General features: G+C 37.6%; 1 protein-coding gene across 4 annotated transcripts in view; it reads right to left on the bottom strand.

Annotated features, from left to right (window-relative positions):
* Positions 1–21173, bottom strand: part of UNC13B (unc-13 homolog B) — a 344899-nt gene that overhangs the window by 201588 nt on the left and 122138 nt on the right. For all 4 annotated transcript variants that reach the window (XM_072606704.1, XM_072606660.1, XM_072606674.1 and 1 more), the window contains 2 exons: positions 5218–5335; positions 3873–3996 (listed from right to left, as the gene is read on the bottom strand). In XM_072606704.1, coding sequence (XP_072462805.1) covers positions 3873–3996; positions 5218–5335 — 242 coding nt within the window. The remainder of the gene's footprint in view (positions 1–3872; positions 3997–5217; positions 5336–21173) is intronic.

The following is a 21173-nucleotide window of genomic DNA, read 5'->3' as shown; positions in this document are numbered from 1 at the left end:
ATCTTGTTTAGCTGGATCTCACACCAAGATTTCTGAAAAAATTTGTTCCTCACCCCACCTCCCAGTTCTTTTCAGTGTTTTCGGAGTTGATAATTGCTTCTGGTCTTCTATTACCTTCCTCTGCAATGTTATGCAAATAAACATGTACACCAAGCTGGTGCTTCCTTTGACTGCCTTTCCACTCCCTAAGGAGCACAAGGGGTCGCTGGCTGGTGCAATTTCTGGGCCATTTGATCCTTATTCTAGTTATCTTTTATAATCAATAAACTTCTCAAAGAAATAGTCATATTTAAAGTCCATGTCTTTACTTTTGTTAAGTTCCTGTTTCTCAGAGATAAAAGCTTGTTTAAACAGACCAGGTTAAAGCTCTTCTAATTGTATATAGTGGCTTTATCATCATCATCTTCATAGCCAGCATTTATAGAGCTCTTTAAGGTTTGCCAAGTATTTTATAAATATCATCTCATTTGATCCTCACAACAACCCTGGGAGGTAGTTACTATTATTACCTCCATACAAGGAAACTGAGGCTGAGACAGGTTAAGTGACTTGCCCAGGGTCAAAGCTAGTAAAGGTCTAAGGTTGGGTTGGAACTCAGGTCTTCCTACTTCCAGGTCCAGCACTCTAACCATTACACCCCCAATTCATCTTTTCTTGTAATAAAATATTGATGCTGGCTCACTCCAAGCAGTCAGTGGTCTGACTACACACAAGCAGCTGAATGAAAAATGAATCACGTCAGGAGCTAATCATTTCACATCTGTAGTAAATTTCACTTTTTCTAACATAGTTGGATTCTTAAAATGTCTGACAACTTCCAATTACGCTCTTGAAGACAGTATTCATACCATATAGGCATGAAGCATCTGAATAACCTACAAGCCTTTAGTTTCTTTCATTTCTTGATGCCAAATTATATTCTCTAACATTTTGTCATTCTCCCCCACCTAAAATCTCTGAACTGAAATCACCAAATGTCAAGGTATATATTGAATTGGTTCGGATCCTCCATACTTTGGAGGATCTTGTCAGATTCCTGATAGGAATTTTCTACTTCTTTAACTTCCGCAAAAGGTGCAGTTTCTTAAACCACAATTATCTTCATGGTGATCTTTTTTCTTGTGTTTATTCACAGCACTACAAGGTAAGATGATCAAAGGTCCCAGGAAATGGGCCCTTGGGCACTTGATGAAACAAGTGCCACCAAGTCCTAAATTTACCTCAGAGTTTAAGCAATTTTCAGGTTGTGATTGAGAATGGTATAGTGCAAAGAATTCTGAACTAGGAATCAGGGAACTTGAATTCTAATTCTAGTCTTATCAGCAACTCAATTCAATTTAAACATATATATTTATATATTTTAAAATATATATATTATGTAAACATATATACTTATTAAACATCTATTTATATATTATTCAAGTTAAACAATTTCATATATATATTTATTAGGTACAAGGCACATGTGATAGATTGAGCTTAAACAAGTCAATTCACCTTTTGGGGCCTCAGTTTATCTAAATGAGGAGTGAAATGAGCTCTCGTGGCTATTCCAACTCCTAATATTCTATGATTCTCCTGATCAAATCTAATATTACCAACTAGCTCCTCTAGAGAGCATAACTGCCCAGGTAGGAAAGAATAGATTTAAGAACTGGGAACTCTGCCAGTGGAGTCAAGTAACTGCTAGATATGGGAGATGTGTGTTTGGACTGGGAAGGCTGACAGAGGCTGACTCTAGAAGCCTAGTAGAGTAGGGGAAGAGGTCCAAAGCACCTAGTTCTAAAACACAAAGCAAATATGGGTTTATCTGCCATTTTTCGTTTGTTGCAGCATTCCTTTCTGTGGGAGTGCATTTCTAATTTTATCAGAAGCACTCTGCCCTCTAATGTTCCTATTAGCACTATGATCCTGTGATTCCATGACTGTCATATGTATCTTACAGAATTACTTGGGAAATAATCATTCATAAGATTTTCTGTTTTACCCACATTCCTTCAAGTCAACAAGCACTTATTAAGCACTACCTATATTCCAAGCACTGTCCTAAGCTCTTCTAGCAGACCTCCAAGAGGACAAGGATCATACCACCTTATTCTTTCTGTATATCCTACAATGTCTAGAATAATTCTCCATATAGAGAAGGTACTTAACACTACTGTGAAAGACACAGCTACCCTGATGATTTCAAAGACTTCAGGATGAAAAATGCTTCAGGAGAACCGATGAATTCTGAGTACATATTGAAGCATATCATTTTTCACTTTATTTTTCTTGATTTTATGGCAATGTGGCTAATATGGAAATACATTTTGCATGACTATACAAGTATAATGGGTATCATAGTGCTTGCTTTCACAATGGGTGGGGAGGAGCTGGAGAAAGGGAAAGAATGTAGAACTTAAAATTTTTTTGAAAGAATGAATAATGTTTTTTTTAAAAAGTACTGAACAAATATTTGTTTTTTATTGAATATGTTACAAACATCCCCAAACCTGATGCTGGGAACCAAAATTGTTTACAAATATAACAGGAAGACAAACTGCAGGGAGGTTTGGGTTAGAACAGAAAAAGAATGGGTGGTGGCCACAACAAAGTAAGTAAACGAGGCCCTGAGGCAGTCAAAGCAATTAAGAACCACAAGGTCTCTGACCCTTCTCTTTCCAAAAGCAGTCTGGGGGGGAGGGGCAGATGGGACGGATATTCACCGGCCCATAACCAACTGCCACCACCAAGCGCTTCACAAAGAGTACGATCATTCAGAGTCACCTGCTGTAGAGCCACCATCAGCTTCAACACAAACAGCACAGGCTTCTCCTTCTGCACCTGTACTTGAACCTGATACGTTGGTCCTCTGTCTTATGGTCATATGACCATAGAAGGGACTGTGACTTTAGAAAGGGAAATTCATGGGGAGTTTTCGTCCTGAGACACCACCCTCCAGCTAGCTCCCTTTCCTCCAAGCATGAGGGAGCAGGGAAGGCCAAAGCCATTGCAAGGGCAGCTGCTACAGCAGAAGCACCCCTAAGAGAAGTCTCCTCCAAAAACCGACTTCAGTAATGCTGATTAGCTTAGAGTGGGGGATTATTTTATCTCCATGCTGGTGTTATTCATGGCATTTATTTTCATCTAGAATGAGTTCCCTTCTAGCTTCTTCTAAAAATAAGTTTCTAAATCTCTCCCATCCAGTTGTATCAACCCTTTTTTTGGTTTCATTTCTGTCTGAGCCAAACCCCAAGATTCTGATCTTCTCTGATGGGGAAATAAATGGAAGGTTTTCTTTTCCTCTTAGAGGTGATGTTGAAAGTCAGTCCCTAAGGCCTTGCTGCAACCTTAGCCTCTTCTGGAATACAGGGCCCAAAAATGCTATTCTTACTGAAATTCTCATTCCTAGGCAGCTCAGAAAATAAAAAGTCTCTGAAACAACAGCTGGTCTTTGTCTTTTTAGTTACTGTGCTATTTATTAGCACTACTCAATTTTTTTTTTAACTTGAAAATCTGAAACAGAATGTATGTACATGCAGATTTCAAGACTATAAATAAATTAAAATGTTTTAAAATAGAACAAATTAATGATGCTCCTGGGAAAGGTGGCATCTGTAGAACAACACAAGTGACTGTATGATAAATATTTCTACCAAACTAAACTTCTTAAAAAGCAAGCTCTCATGAGGTCTCATACCTCAGTTCATTTTGAAAAGTCAATTCAATAGGCCAATCTTTGTTCAGCAAGAAGCCTCCCTGCCCTGAAGACAGCATAAAACGTTGTTGAGGAGATAAGATATCCATACATGCAAATAACTGTTAGAATAACTCTAAAACAATATAGAAATGTGTGCTGACTGGTCAAAACCATAACCAAACGTACTTACCAAAAGGCAATTCAAATCTTGTGTCTAGCAGAATTTTATGGGGAGTTGGGTTCTTGGTTCCACAGACTTCGTCATCTTTCATTAATGTTTCCGCCTCCAGAGTAGACCATTCCCCAGGGCCTTCCTAAATGAGCACAAACCTAAGATTAAACTTTAAAGTCCTTTTTGGGCTGGGATTAGGCAGTGGTTAAGGAGTAGTCAGTTCTTAAAGGAACATGCACTTTTAGTATCTACTGCAAAAGTATTTTACCCAAAATTCATCAGGAAATAGCCCAAGGAGGGCAGGGCTACCTGGAGGTGTGGTTTTAGGCCTGAAACATCACTAAGTCAACTAATGGTGAGGGTTGGCTCTCATCAATGTCTTGTTAGACAAGATAAATGTAAGGGAGTATACGTATGTCCAAGTCTAAGATACATGTGATTGGTAAATGTCATTATGACCCAGTGCACAACCAGTTCAGTCAGCATATAGTTGGTTCTGTAGGTGTAGCTGGCTGCTGTAGCAGGAAGAGAGATAACAGTTGTTGCTGAGGCAGGCTATGTCCTTGGGCTGGGGAGAAACTGCCTGAAGTAGTATTTTGAGGCTAGGGAGAAATGTGATTTTTAAAGGGAAATGTGATTTTAGAACTGGGGTCCAAGCACATGCACCCAAGCATCCCATCAGCAGGAGTCTCTGAGAATCATGTATGCTCTATGAAAGCAATCATGATTCTCCTTTACTCTTCACCTTGACTTTCCTTTAACGCAAGGATCTTTTACCTGCAGTCTGTAAATGTGTTTTAATAAGTATATTTCCATATAATCCATTTCCTTTTGTTTGTAAATGTTTGTACTGATTGAGTCAACTGGGCAAATCACTAACTCTCAGTTATCTTAGTTATCTCATCTGTATGATATGTGGGGAGGGGGCTTGATGCCCGCTAAAGTCTTCTCCATGGGGTCATAACTTCTATCAGAATTTGCCAAAGGAGTCCACGAAAAACCTTTCTTTTTTTTTTTTTAGTTAAAAAAAGTTAAGAATTTCTGTTCTAATTCTTTTGGCTTAAATAGAGTAGTTTTTACCGTGCTTCATCCCTACAAGATTTTTAGCATCTCCACATGGTGCAAAAGGCTCATGAAGGGCATTTCTTTAGTATGAAACCCTTTAACCAAGCCTTTCAGATTCTTGCTCAAGATGGCTCCACATTCACTCTACACACACTCTGGTTGAATTTTAGGTAATCAGTTTCTCATATATGAAATGATATTTCTATTTACTAAAGAGGAATGATATCTCAGGCAGAAGAGAACTGAATTAACCTCACACCAAGACAAACTCCAAAGAAAGGCAACACAGATAACTAACCTCATCTGACTGCCGGATGGTCTTCAATGCAATCCACACAGTGCCCACCATTGTGTCCCAAATCAGGCCTTTGTTCCATACCTCTACACTTAAACCCAGGTCCAGGCGACTGATCTCACTAATGGAAAGAAAAAATAGATGTTTGAGGAGATCCAGACACTATGAAAAAAAACAACAACAAAACCTACCTACTTCTTACTTACATACGTCACAAGTCATAGATCTAGAAATGGAAGGAAACTCAGAAGCCCTCTGTTGAACATTTTTTAAGGAGGAATAGTCTCAGAAATTCTGATATATATTTTATACATTTATACACAAATGTATAAATATTTTATACTTTTATACACAAAAGGCAGGACAGGGTAGTGTGTTGAGAATTAAACCTTAAAAGTCCAGAAAACCTACCTGTATTTATGACCCTGCTGCAATTATATTAGTTTATGACCATGTAAAAATCATTTAACCTGTTGATGACCCAGGCAACTCTTCTAAGAATATAAAATACAGACAGCTGCCCATCTGTCTGCCAATGAATTGGTGTAGGTCTCCAAACTGGAAGTTTTCTAGTGTGCATAATTTATATAATCATAGGTCCAAACAAACAAAATATACATACACACACACCACATATGTGTGTATAGATACATATACACATGAAAAAACCTAAACACCACCATCTGACTTTATATATTTTGTATTTTTCAAAGCACTTCTGCATTTATACTCTCATTTCATTCTCCTAACAATCCCAAAAGAGTGGTAGCACACAATTGGCAAAGCTAGAACTCAAACCAGTCTCCTTGAGTTCAGATCCAGTTTTCTTTCGACTATTATTTCACAGCTGTCCTTGATGATAAAGAAACCATTTCTCTCCCTAATATCTTTCCAGGCCCATCCACATCCTAGAGATTCATAAGAATGAGACCACACACCTCACCTCTACAGGTCATAGGATCATGGGATCAGAGGTTGGGCCCTAGAGAAGACTTTAGCAGGCATCGAGCCCCCTCCCCACATATCATACAGATGAGATAACTAAGATAACTAAGAGTAAGTGATTTGCCCAGTTGACTCAAGAAGTACAAACATTTAGCAATTATTCTCACTGTGAAAAAAAAGCCCCATACTAGGTGGGGCAGACAGGTTGAGAGATTAACTGCTGGGAACTACCATCTCTATGAATGTATGCATGAAGAAACCTCAGAGAGACTAACTAGGCTGAAGTTTTCCTGAGGAAGCAGGACAAAGGTCACCAGCCTTTTCAGTCTTCTCTAGAGAGCACAGTCATTTCTGCTTGAGGAGAACAGAGAAACATGAGTGGTAGATTAAAAACTGCCCTCACCACAGTATTACTCAGATTCTTTTATCTGAGGAAACAGAGAGGGAAAAGGAATATCTGCCTAGTCAGAGAAGCATGATAGAATCTAAGAAGAGTTCTAGGAATACCAGCACCTAGCAAAGTATCTGGCACAAACTAGGTACTTAATCGATACTGGTTGATTCATGTAAAAGAATCAAAGAACATGACTGATTTTGGCCTGACCTTTTTTACCTTCTGGTTGAGAAGAACTTTACAGCCACTGGCTGAGAAGGTTAAATGAGGAAAGCTCTACCTCTGCTCTGCTGAATAAAGGCTTCTCTAATCACAATATTGGCAGGAGATGACATCAGAATAGCAAATGGCACTGAGTCCTCAGGGGAGGACTCCAGCTGGGGCACAATAGCAAGAAGATGGAAGAGGGTTGCCATCTCTAGTGAATGCTGGACAGGGTATCATTAGGTGATTTTGAATTTATGTTGAAGACCAGTTGGGACAGTCTTGAAGCTTGGAGGGAAGCAGTGGGAGCACCCAGCAGGGCGTAGCTGAGGTGCAAAACCTTTAAAGCTCAGCAGAGAGCACTGAAAGTCTAGATAGTCTGGAATGTTGGTTCAACTCCTGATTCTTGTTACCCCTCAAAAAAACCAGAATTCCCTCCTAATTATTTTAGAAACTGTGAACATATGGGCCATTGAGTCCAATGCCTTCATTTTACAGATTGAGGAAATGGAGACTCAGCAGGGTTGAGAAGGCTTGCTTGGTGGGGAGCAGGTTTGGAGAAAGCAACATGATGACATGAACAGAAAATGTTAGCAGCTTTGTAATAGTAAAGCAAATTACCCCATTATGTGTAGGCCCTCTCACTCTGTCCCTGTGTTACTAGTAAAATTCAACAGACTGGTAGAGGCTCACAAGTAATGACTTGGAGTAAATTCTGACCCACAAAGTACCTAAAACTTGGGCTAACTGAATGTGAGATTCAGAGTAAGTGAGAGCTGCTCCAATCTAAGAGATCACATACTTCACAAGTATTTAAAAGACCTTACCCTAGCCAGGGCTCCAAATTTTTACATAATGAACAAAAAGCAAGACTTTATTTGATGGACATTTATTAATCACCTACTATAGCTTCTGACAGTGAGGGATCAAAAATAAAATATTATTACCTTCTTTGTCCTTGAGGTGCTTTCAATCTAGGAACAGGCAATAAGATTAGATATGAACTTATAAACTGTGTATTCACTTTGTGGGTCTTCCCTGGGTCTCAGTTTCCTTATTTGTAAAAGGAGATGGGGTTGGACTAGATATTCTCTAAGGTCCCTTTCAGTTCTATCTGTTGTGATCCTATAAAGCAGGTAAGGTCAAACGAAGGCATTTTCCAACAGTTTTATACATGTTTGAAAACAAGGAAAGTATGCTATCTTTAAGGTCCTTGTTGGCTCTAAAATTCTAAGATTGTATAAAATTAACATTATTGAAAAGGGAATGGATGAATATTCATAACGCAGTGCTTAGGAGAAGTACAAAGGACACAGATGGAGGATTCTAAGAGGAGAGAAATCTCTTCTGAGACAGTAGGGAAGTCAGCAACAGAAGGATGCAAAGACACTATGGGCTGGGGTGGGGAGAAGAAGAAGCCTAGTAAAGTGTGTTTAGAATTGGGGGAGAGGATCTGAGTCTGGAACCTGAGCCTACCACTTACTTCCCCATGTGGTCCAGGGCAAGCTTCAACCCTTCTGAGTCATTTTCCTCATCTGTAAAATGAGGGATTTGGACTAGATGGCCAATACACCCACAACTTCTAAAATGAGAAGGAAAATCTATTTCTGAGGGGTTAGAAAGAATCAGCAAATGAACCAGGATCCCAGACTCCACGTGTACCACAGCTGGTCAATAATCACCTAAAGTCTACAACAATTTTAGCACTATCAGAACTCAGTAATGAGCCTGGAAGTCAAAAACATTTGTTGTATGCCTGATAACGAGTGTCACCCATGTAAGACAAGAAACCACAGTACGTCCTGTGCACCCTTATACGTGACGACACTTCTTCGGATCGCGTCTCTTGTGATTAGTGACAGCTTCCTCCTATCTGAAGCTCTGCTGCTCAGATTTAGGGCCTGCTCAAGTCTAGCACACGCCTTTGTTGGAGAGTTAGACCCCTCTCTTCCTGACTGCAGCATGGTACACTGATTAATCTCCCTGTTCCTGCTGCCAGTATTTGGGCTTTTGCTTCCATGTAATCCTCATCAGGAGTCTAAGATCCAAGTTAATTGCAGCTCTCTTCCCATCTCCATCCCTACAACCGCAGTAAATCTACATTTTAGCTTTGACTGTCTGAGTTTTGTTGCTACTTCACCCTTCATTTTTACAACTGCAGTCACTCTGTATATTATCCTTTTCCCTCTGCTTTCTTCATCCTTAGACTGTTCATTAAAAAAAGTTGATGATAAAAGGAAAGAGAAAGAAATGACCAGAGAAAGTAAGAGGAGCATAACTCTGGGTAAAGAGGTCATAGCTAGTGACAATTCAGCACAACTAATCTTAATCAGGCTCAATTTCCCTTACAGTTAGTGCCTTACCTCTCTATTGATTATCTCTATTTTATCCAGGCTACATTTTGTTTGCATTTAGTTGTTGGCACGTAGTCTCCTCCATTTGACCATGAGCTCCTTGAGAGCTGGGCCTGGGAGTCTTTGGCCTTTATTTGTATCACTAGGGCTTAGTACAATGCCTGGTGTAGAAAAGGTGCTTAATAAATGCTTCTTGACTTGAACCCAGAGTCCTTGAAGTGGCAAAAAATGTCAGCAAGTATGCAAGATAATGGAAGATGCAAGGAAAATCTAAAGAAGATTCACCATTGGGCCTAGGCCACAGCTTTTCACTGAAAGGTAGGAGAAGAAGGTAAGTAATGACTAGACTGAGTAGGAGGCCCTCTGTCTCATGCTGCTGGAGATGTTTATCTAGGAGAAGGTACATCCACCGTGGCCCTGCCCCCCTTGTCTCTGAATGCTGAGTAGCTGCAAAAGCAAAATGCTTTGAGAACTGAAAAATGGGAGAGGAGGGGTTACTTTGAAATAACATCCACATTGCCAACAGAGACATTTTTAGGCAGAACACCATTTGTTCTCAATAGGCTGATGGGCAGAAGATTGAATTAAAAGAAAATCAGCTACTTGCACTTGGCAATGACAGACTGTAGATAGAGCTAATCACCAGTAACTCCTTTACACACTGGCTGACTGACTCCTTCTATCTCTTCTCTCCCTTAATTTAGGGATGCAGGAGAACTGAATCTTAATGCATTCCAAGGCTACCGAGTCCCTTTCTTGACTCAAAGGTAAGTATCTGAAACCTAAAATTTAAAAGCAAAAGAAATATTAAACATAAACCCCAACTTTTAATCATTTACAAATCATCATCGTCATAGCTAACATTTATATAGCACTTACTAGACAGTGTGGCCAGGTACCACACTAAGCACTTACAAACGCACTCTCATTTGATCCTTACAAGAATCTGGGAGGTTGGTGCTATTATTATCTCCATTTTGTAGAGGAGAAAAATGAGGCAAACAGGTTAAGTGACTTGGCCAGGGTCACATGGCTAGTAAATATATGAGGCCATATTTGAACTCAGTTGTCTTTCCATTGTCCCACTTAACTGTTCATTTTCTCTCTTTCTTGAAAATACAAGCTGCTTAGTTTAAAGTATTATTTTGTTGGAAATAGTAACGAACTGCTAAAGAAAAAATCTTAAGAGATCTAGAGTTCAGTTAATTTTTTCCAGAGACTGTTAATGTTATTCAGTGATTCTGGATGAGTCACTTACTAAATGGGGATAAGTATCTCAAATATTAATGAAGTTTGAAAGATGACTGCAACTCGGGATCCCACACCCACTCCCCCTCACAAACCTTTTAGAGGTAAAATATCAAGAAAGGAAGAATGGGTGGAATTACAGAAGCAAAGGTGGCAATATGAAAAATAAAATAATCTTCAGCACTTGGTTACTGTATAATCTCAAATAATTGTTACTAGCTCTAATCCCCCAGTCACTGCAAGATGTTACTAACTGATACTCTGACCCATACCTTCAGAGAACTAGCTTTTCCACAGTCACCTACTTAAGCATTCATAATGATATGACTTTCCAAAATAATAACGTACTGAGAAGTAATAAAATGAGGATAATGTTCTAAGTCATACCAGAAAAAGACTCCTCTGGTTCTGACGTCAACCTCAGAAGAACTTTAAAGTCCCAAAAATCTTTCACAAGATGGCACCAGTCCAATGGCATTATTCAGGGGAAGGGAAAGAATAAGCTAAGTCTGGGGTCCCTGTGTTTTGTTTTATTTTTAATTTATTTTATTCTGAACTTAAGAAATAAAAGAAGCATTTCTATAACATAGAATAGAAAGACGATTGCATATGAAACTACAAATCTACTATGTATAGCTTGCTATTTTAAATATATAATAAATTTATAAAGTCCTATATATGATATATAATTTTATAATTTATAAATGTATAATAAATTTATTTTAAATATATAATAACCATGTAATTTTTTTCTTCCCTCCCCCTCACTAGAGATGGCTACCGTGTGTGTGTGTGTGTGTGTGTGTGTGCGTGTGTGTGTATGTGTGTCTGTATGTGTGTTTATTAGTTCTTTCTCTGGATACAGATAGCATCTTCCTTCTTAGGTCCTTTGTAGTTAATTTGGGTATATATAATAATCAATATGACTTAGTTGCTCAAAGTTGTTCTTCAAACAATATTGCTATTACTATATACAATATTCTCTTGGTTCTCCTCATTTTGTTCATTATTTTGTGCAAGTCTATCCACATTTTTCTATCATCAAGCTCATCACTTCTTATAGCACAGCATTATTCCATCATAATCGTATACCACAACTTGTTCAGCCATGCCACAACTGATGGGCATCCCCACAATTTCCAGTCCTTTGCCACCACAAAGAGAATGGCTACAAATATTTTAGGACATATAGAGTCTTTTCTTTTTCCCCTAATCATCTTGAGAAACAGACCTAGTAGTGGCATTGCTGGATCACAGGGTATAGGCAATTTAATAACTCTTTGAACATAATTCCAGATAGCTCTCCAAAATCATTAGATTAGTTCACAGTTCCACCAACAGTGAATTAGGGGAACCATGTGTCTGATGGACATGAACTGATTTAGTGTTAAAGAATTTACTGTGATTACCCTACAGACTACCTAGAAACAATGCCTTTTAGACTTAACATCTTTTCCGACAAAACAGGAAAGGCCAGGTGAAAAAGGGGAAATGGTCATGCAAAAGTACCTATGCTAAAAGATAATTCTGCTTCAGAGTATTTTCATTAAAAATATTTCACCTACTCAAGTATCCATAAGGGCAAGTACAACTCTGACACAGGAACAGCTCTTAGTAACTTCCTTCCCAATTCTAGTTTATTCATGAAAACTCACAATAATGAGATTCTCATTCAAGAAAATATAATAATAATATTTTAAATAGATGCTACTTTACCAAACACTTAATCTCCAAGATTTGTAGAATGAAAAACTTTTAAAATAGAGAAACCTAGCTAAAGAAATAAAAATCACGTGGGAACAGAATAAGACACATGTCATTTCTGCTGTCTTGCCTGCAACTAGGGCTATCACTCTTTGCGGATGGTGTGATAGTTTATGTACAGAATTCTAGTCAACTAAAAAAACTAATCAAAATAATTAACTTTAGCAATGCTGAAAGACAGAAAAATAAACCCACACAAATCATCATATTTTATTGAAGGCCAAAAACAAAAACAAAAAACTAACACCGAACAGAACCTAGCAGGAAAGATATGAAGAAAAATTTCATTTAAAACAACTTGGGAGTTTACTTGCTAGGATTCACTCAGGAACTACATGAACACAATTATAAAAGAACTCTTTACACAAATAAAGACAGATCTAAATAATTGGAGGAATATTAGTAGTTTATGAGCAGGTAAGCCAATTAAACTTATTAATAATATCACCTAAATTAATTTACTTAGTTAAATTTCAAAGAATTATTTTATAGGTCTAGAAAATGCATAACAAAAATTCATCTGGTAGAGCAAAAAGTCAAAAATAAAAAAGGAATTCATGAAAAAAACAAGGAGATCAGCAGTACCAGAACTCAAACCATACTACAAAGGTGCGATCATCAAAACATTTTGGTACTGTGTAAGAAATAGAAAGATTGATCAGTGAAACTGGGTATTTGGATAGTACAGTGGAAAGAGTACCAGGCTTGAAGTCAGGAAGACTCATCTTCCTGATTTCAAATCTGGCCTCAGATATTTACTAGCTGCATGACCTTGGGTAAGTCACTCAACCTTGTTTGCCTCAGTTTCCTCATCTGTAAAATGAGCTAGAGAAGGAAATGGCAAACCACTCCATCATCTTTGCCCAGAAAACTCCACATAGGGTCACAAAGAGTCAGGCATGAATAAAGCAACTGAACAACAACATGTAGAAGCAAATGAGCCTCATAACCTAGTGTTTGATAAACTCAAATATTGTAACTATTGAGGCAAGAATTCACTATTTGACAAAAGCTGTGGGAAAAACTGAAAATAGCCTGGCAGGAATTAGGTGCAGACCTGCATCTCGTACCACAAGCTCAAAAGGGGTGCATGATTTAGACATAAAAGGCTGATATAATAAGCCAATTAATATAGCAGGTAAGAAATTACCTGACACTTTTATAGGAAATGTTCACAACCAAATGAAAGACAGAAAGGTTTGCAGGATGTAAAATGGATAATTTTGATTACACGAAATTAAAAAGGTTTTACATAAACAAAACCAATGCACTAGAAAAGCAGGAAACTAAGAAAAAAATCTTTGCAGCATATTTCTCTAATAAAGGTTTCATTTCTAAGATATGTAAGGAATGGAGTAAAATTTATAAGAACAAGAGTTATTCTCCAATGGATAAATAGGCAAAAGATGTGAATAAGAAGTTTTGGGAGGAAGAAATCTAAGCTATCAATAGCTATATGAAAAAAAAGCTCTAACTTGCTAATAATTAGAGAAATGCTAATTAAAACAACTATGAGGTACCACCTCACACCCATGAGATTGCATAATAAAAAGGGAAAATGACAAAGGCTGGAAGGGCTATGGGAAAACAGGTTCATTAATGCACTATTGGTGGATCTGTGAAGTAGTTCAATCATCTTGGAAAGTTATTTGGAACTATGACCATCCCCCCAAAAAAACACTACTAAACTATACATATTCTTTAACCCAGTAATGTTGCTACTAGGATTATACCCCAAAGAGATCAAAGAAATAAGAAAAGGAACCATATGTATAAAAATATTTATAGGAGCTCCTTTTGCGGTAGCAAAGGATTGGAAACTAAGGGGATACTCATTAATTGAGAAAACAAATTGAAACAAGTTTTAATATATGAATGCAAGAAAATACTATTATCCTGTAAGAAATTATGAAGGGGATGGTTTAAAAAAAAAAAACTTAGAAAGACTTGTATAAACTAATGTTAAGAAAAGTGTGCAGAATCAAGGGAACAATTTGTATAATAAAAGTAATACTGTAAGATAACCAACTCCGAAAGACTTAATAGTTCTGATAAACATGATGATCAACCATAATTCCAGAGGACTCATGATGAAGTATACATTGAGGCATATTTTCTTCTATTTCATTCCTTCATTTTCTTTCTTTCTTTCTTTTTGCAACCTGGCTAGTGAGTATATTTATTTTGCATGTCTGTGTATTTAGAATGGATTTTATTATTCTTGTCTTCTCAATGGGTGGGGGAGGGGAAGAAGGAAGGAGAGAACTGAATTTTTTTTAAAGAAGGATAGGAAAAGAATGAATGGATAACCATAATTATAACAAATGATATTTCTGCGGTGCTCTGACTTTAACCAAAAACATCATCTCACTTGAACCTCCCAAAAACCTGTGAGTTAGGTACTTTAGTAGGTATTATCACCACTGCTTTTCAGATCAAGAAGTTGAGGCTCAGAGGTTAAGTGAATTACCTCAGTTAAGTCTGGCAGCTAGTGCAGCCATTGTATTGTATCTGAACCCAGGGCTCTCTTGATTGCAAATTCTAGTGCTTTTTTCACTCCACTATACTACTTCTCATTCTACCTAGTATATTCATTCATATACTAAGCATTTATTAAATACTAACTTCATACCCAGAATCTTACCAGTTGTTTTAGATAATTTAATCTCTATTCTAGTGAATTATGTTTTATTCAATCATCTGTCCATAAAATCCATACATAATAATTTGAGTACAATAAAAATAATTCTGATGGCATACATTATTCATATGACAAGTTACGGCTACTTGGCTCTTTCACAGGCATTGTCTCATTTGACAGTGACAAGTAGGTAATCCCTAGGGCATTAACTTTCTAATGAAGAAGACATGTATGTCAGTGTGTCTGTGTGTGTATGTATATACACACACATATAGACAAAATATAGAGAGGGTGAATAAATACACAGTAGTTAAATATAAGGCAGTTTGGGAGGAAAGGTATGACTAGCTGGACTATGGAGAGAATCAGGAAAGACTTCATGCACAAACAAATACTTTAACAGAGTCTTGATGGAAAAGAAAGAGTCTGTGAAGCAGAGTAAAGAGGACGTGCACTACAGGCATGAGAGATGTCCAGGGCAAGAGCACAGAGATAAAAGATGGAATGTCACGAGTGAGGAACAGAGAGAAAGTCGGTTTGGCTGAATCACAGAGTACAGGATGCCCATCGACGCTGAAAAGAGAGATCAGGGCCAAGTGGAACAGGGTTTTAATACCTAAAGAGAGGAGTTTATGTTTTCTCCTAATGATGACAGGAAGTCACTAGAGCTGATGAAGTAAGGGACTGACATGGTCAGGTGTATGCTTAAGGAAATTTACTTTGGTAGCAGGGGGTAGCATGAATTAGAATGATGACAGACTTGAGGCAGGGAGACCAAGGAAAAGGCTGCTGCACCACTTTTTCATAGTACACTTTCTTCAAAAAGACACCTGTTGGGGGCTAGACAAGGTGAATATCAAACAAAATTACAAACAACGAAACTAACCCCATCGAGGATTCCCAACCTGTGGATCAAGGACCATAGGTGGGAGACAAAGTTGCTGGAATTACAGTTATGTAAGAGAGTTGCAACGCCATATGTTCTCTAGATGCTGCCTTTTAATCTTTATTTAGAACCAACAAAATATTCAGTGCGACTCAGAAAAAGTAAGCAAACATACCTTTTAAAGATGAATAAATTATGTCTCACATATGTATTATTTTCCCACCATGCATAGAAACTGCTGTGATTGATAATATACAAATTCATTTTAAAGTGTTACAGAATATGTAGCAGCTTTTTGTCATCACAAAAACTTCTCAATCAATACTAATAGTACAACTACCATGCACGTGATCTGTGATAAATGTTAAAAGGAAATCTCTCATAACGGTAGACATTTGCCAATCAGTTGTCAGTTTGCTATCTGATCAACAAAAATCAAAAACACTATATTAGACTAAAGGAAGAAAAATGAAAAGATACTCCCCCCAATTTCATGTGATTCTAGTCACTCTAATTTGACTGTTTAAGCTGTTAGCTACAAAAATAAAACTTTAAAGGAATAAAAAGCAAAGGCATTAACTAGATGCATTGATTACCAGTTCAAGAAAAGCTTCCTTAATCGGGGGGAAAAAATCACCACAATGAGGAAGCGTAGAGGAATCCTCAAACCTTGTCAGTGAGGAAACACAATCTTTTGTCCAAAGAGAGAAAAAAGGCAGCCCTGCATAACAAATTTAAAGCACAATCTCATTTTCCAAACATTACATAAGAGGATGGAAGATTATAAGCAGTATCACCCCAAAAATAACAAAAAGAAGTTGAGGGGAAATTAAGCCTCCTAAAAGACTGGCATTCAATCGATCATCACAAGAATATATGCACAGCTAAAATAGAAGGACAACAAATACAAGTAAAATTAAATATATTTGCCACAGTTTCCTTTTTTAAAAAAGTATTTATCGATGGCCTTTGATTTTTACATCACCACACTTTTCTCCCCTCCCCCTCTCTGAGAGCCGTTCCATATAAAAAATAATATTTTTAAAGACAAAAAAAGCATCAGCATAACTGATCAATATATTGAAAGAGTCTGAAAATATGTACAACGTATCACACTGACAGGCCTCCCATCTCAGAAGAGACAGGGCTGAAAAGTGCTTTCTTATCCCTCTTTTGTGGAACCATGCTTGTTTTGGTAATTTTGCAACATTCACTTTTTTGTGTGTGGCTGGATTTTTTACATTGTAAACAGAACCAAGAAAACAATGTATACTTTACTCTTCATCTGTTCATGTAAGTCTTTCCATGATTCTCAGTATTCGTCATATTCATCATTTCTTACAATGCATATTCCATTACATTCATACACCACGATTTTAGCCATTTTCCAATGAATGGACACCTACTTTGTTGCCATTTCTTTGCTATCACAAAAAGTGGTGCTTCTTTCTTCTTATCATGACCTGCTTGGAGTATAAATCTAGAAATAAAATCTCTGGGTCAACGTCCCTTTTAGTCACTATTTTTGCATAATCCCAAATCGCTTTCCAAAACATTCATGCTAATTCACAATTCTACCAACAATGCCTTAGTGTGCCTATTTTTCCCACAACCCCTCCAACATTAAACATTCCAATTTTTTTGTCATTTTTGCCAATTTGCTGGGTGGGAGGTAAAACCTCAGGGTCATAGTGATTCATGCTTCTCTCATGATTAGGGATTTGGAACATTCTTTAATATGGTTGTTAATAATTTGGGAATTTTTTTGAGAACTGTTTATTCTCATCTTTGACCCTTTATCTATTGAGGAGTGGCTTTTTTTCCGTAGTGTTTCCATGGCATCAGTGACTTTTTAACGGCAGAACATTAGCAATGATAGATCCACCACATCTGAAATCCACTCTCTCTGTACCCTGTGTACTAGGAGTAAATAGCAAGGACAGTAAAGAAGATAAAGTCAGAAAGAGTGGCTGGCCATGACCAAGTATATTAGGGAGCCTCCTTACTGGAGACAACAAAATTTTAACAGCACTCAGGCATCAATTTTAAAAACATATCATAAAATCTTTATGATTACGTATCAAGGATATGTTTGTTGAAAACAAGAAGGGAATGGACAGGTCTTCATAGACTATTTTCAAACAATAGACACTTAATAAGAGTAGCAGTCATTTACCTAGTGTTTCAACATTTACAAAGCAAAAAAACTCACTATCTTTCCCCCAAAATCCCACCCTCCTGCCCTCCTACCTTCCCTATTACTATAGAGGACTACACCATCCTCCTAGTCCTTCATGCTCAAAACCTCATCATGGATTTCTTCACTCTCTCCCACCTTTCACATCCAAGCTATTGCCAAGGCCTTTCAGTTTCACCTTTGCAACATCCCTCCAAAGGGCTAAGGCACAGGTTGATCATGTCACCCCACCTACCCCACTCCTACACACTCAATAAACTTAAGTGGCTTCCAAAATGCAAAATGTTCTGTTTGGCATTCAGAGTCCTTCATAACCTAGCTCCTTCCAAGCTGTTCATTCTTCTTACATCTTGTTCTCCAATACATACTCATCTATTCAGTAACATTGGCCTCCTAGCTGTTCCACAAACAAGGGATGTTCCATCTTTTTGCTCCAAGCATTTTCTCTAGCTGCCTGGAATGCTTTCCCTCCTCCATTCCACCTACTGACCTCCATGGATTTCTTTAAGTCTCATTAAAACCCCATCTTTTACCAGAAGCCTTCCCTTTGTTAGTTATTTCCTGTTTATCCTATATAGCTTGCTTTGGATATATCTGTATGTTGTCTTCCCCATTACCACAGGGCCTAATAGACACTAAATAAATATTGACTGATTGAGCAATGCACTAAGTTAATCCATGAAAATGTAAATCTATATGCAAATACGTGTGTGTGAAATTTCTGTACTTGTGTATTCCACAAGATTTACAGGGGAAATATCCTACTGCTACTTTCCATACTAGTTTATTAAATGGTTTTGCTTTGACCTAAAAATGTATAGGCAAAGACAATGAGATGGCCTAGACTTGAATAAAAAGAAGAGATAGACTTGAAATGTCCTCCGTAAATTGTACGATAATTTCAATGATTTCAAAATATTCACTACCTCAAAAACCTGACACCAATATGACTAGAAATCATGGGACACCACAACTTAAAAGAATCTAATTTCTAGGTGACTCAAAGGGTAACGGAAAGATGCATAATAGATATGAGTAAGTTGCAGCACACTACCGATGATGACTTGCAGATAAGGAATGGCCTAAAAGACATCACCCTGGAGGTGGATCACTATAAAAAGAAGTGGCCAGGTCATCGTCATATATCATATGTGACTGACAACAGATGGACAGCCTAAGTGTTACATTGATATGTTTAAGATTTTTAAAAAGCAGAAAAAATTTTCAAGAGGTTTCAATAGATCTTGCATAGAGGATTTACAGAAAGACAGGCAAAGATGTGTTGCCATCTGTACCAATGGGGGGAGTATCCACATCAATACGTTCAGGGAATTGTAGAGGTATTATTAACCATTATCACATTGTATACAAGTTTCCTGCAGTGCCGTAACTGCCATGAATTACCTTGGGCCAGGTCCAAAAGTACTCCTACATTTTCTCTAGAATGGCAGTCTAAACAAGACATGTATTTGGTCTTTGGGGTCTCATATTCTATTTAAAAGTTTTGGTTTTTTAAAGTTAATACCATACACATATTTTCTCTTCATAATGAAATAAACTATATAACTCGTAATTTAGTTGTCTTTCAAAATAAAAACTATTTCAATCATGACACATCTATTCATGTACTTGAAATTTATTATTTAAAAAACATTTCATTTTATGAACCTTCAAATAACTCCCAATTAACAGTTTCCCCTAGATAGATGAGTCTGATTACTTACTACCATAGCTAAATTAAAACATTTCTACTTAGAAATCCTGTTAGTAATAAAGTAAAAGAACAATGTATTATATTTCTTCTTTCACATCAGATTCTCTTCCAAACTCCCTTTTTTCTCATTGAAAGTACTATCATCCTCCCACACTCACCCAGGAACATAATCTCAATCATCCATGATTGTTCCCTCATCATCATACCCCATATGCAATCATTTGCCAAGTCAGATACCTCATACTGAATCAGTTGCCAAGTCAGTGTTATAGATAGGGAGATCAAGAGGTCAGTGAGTCCCATTCCCTTATTTTACAGAAAAGGAAACAGAAGCACAGAAGTTAAGTGATTTACCCAGGGTCAAACAGCTAGTACATATATGAAGCGAGTTTTGAACCCAGATTCTCTTGAATCCAAATACAATGCTCTATCTACTACACCACACTGCCTGACTCAGAAATTCAATCCCCATGATATCTTTGGCATTTCTCTTCTTTTCTCCATCACCCTAGTTCATGTCCCTATAATTTCTAACCTTGACTACTATATTTGCTCCTCAGCTATTCTCGGTTTCCAATTTGCCAGTCAAAGTGAACTGCACTCTTCCCCATACAAGACATGCTACCAGCCTTCTCCATTCATTTAAACAAGTTTAAAATGTACTCATTCTTGATCTATGCCCCTCAAAATCTTTATCTTCCTTCAAGGCTACCACCTACTCCATTAAGCTTTCTCTAATCCTAGTTATTCTTTCCCCCTCCTCAAATTACCATTCTGCTTTTGGACATCTAAATGTTGTTTAAAGTCTGCTGAACATCTGATTCTCTACAGCATTTACCCATCACCCAGTACTATCCTCTGAAGCTAGGGAAGACAAGTCTAGTATCTCTTCTCCATGACACCCCTCTCAGGTACTAAAAGATCACTATCATGTCTCCCCCTTCCAAAGTCTTCTCTTCTTCAGACTAAATATCTTAAATTCCCTCAACAAGTCTTCCTATGGAATAGTGGTCTCCAATCCTAGTACCATCCTGGTCATCCTCTTTTGTGCGTATTACAGTTTTTTAAAACCTTTGTAAAAATGTGACACCTAGAACTCAACAAAAATACTCCAAATGCAATCTGATTAGGATATCATATATTGAGATGATCACCCTGTTCTAAAGGTTCTATGTCTCTTAATGTAACCTCAGATCATATTCAGTTTTTTGGCTTCCAAGTCACATTGCTGACTCATACTAACTGCCTTCACTTCTTCACTGCCTACTCCTCAAACCTTTCCATTCTGGCTTCAAACCCACCATTCTGATAAATGTAGAGAAAACAGTTTCCATAATGACATCTTGGTTGCAAATTGAATGATCTTTTCCAGGCCGCACTCTCCCCAGCTTCTCTGCAGCATGTCAGACTGCTAACCACCTACTCTTCCTGAATACTCCCTCTTCTCTTGGCTTTCACTGCATTTCCCCCCTCCTATTTCACTTCCCTCATGCCAATAAGACTATTCCTTCTCCATTAAGATTAGTTCATCTTACAAGATGAGAGGATCCTGGGACACTAATACACTCTTTGTTGAACTGCGAACTGATCCAACCATTTTGGAGAGCAACCT

This window comes from Notamacropus eugenii, chromosome 1 (assembly GCF_028372415.1).
Source record: "Notamacropus eugenii isolate mMacEug1 chromosome 1, mMacEug1.pri_v2, whole genome shotgun sequence".
NCBI lineage: Eukaryota > Metazoa > Chordata > Mammalia > Diprotodontia > Macropodidae > Notamacropus > Notamacropus eugenii.
The sequence above is the reverse complement of the archived record's forward strand: the minus strand, read 5'-3'. Positions and strand labels throughout refer to the sequence as shown.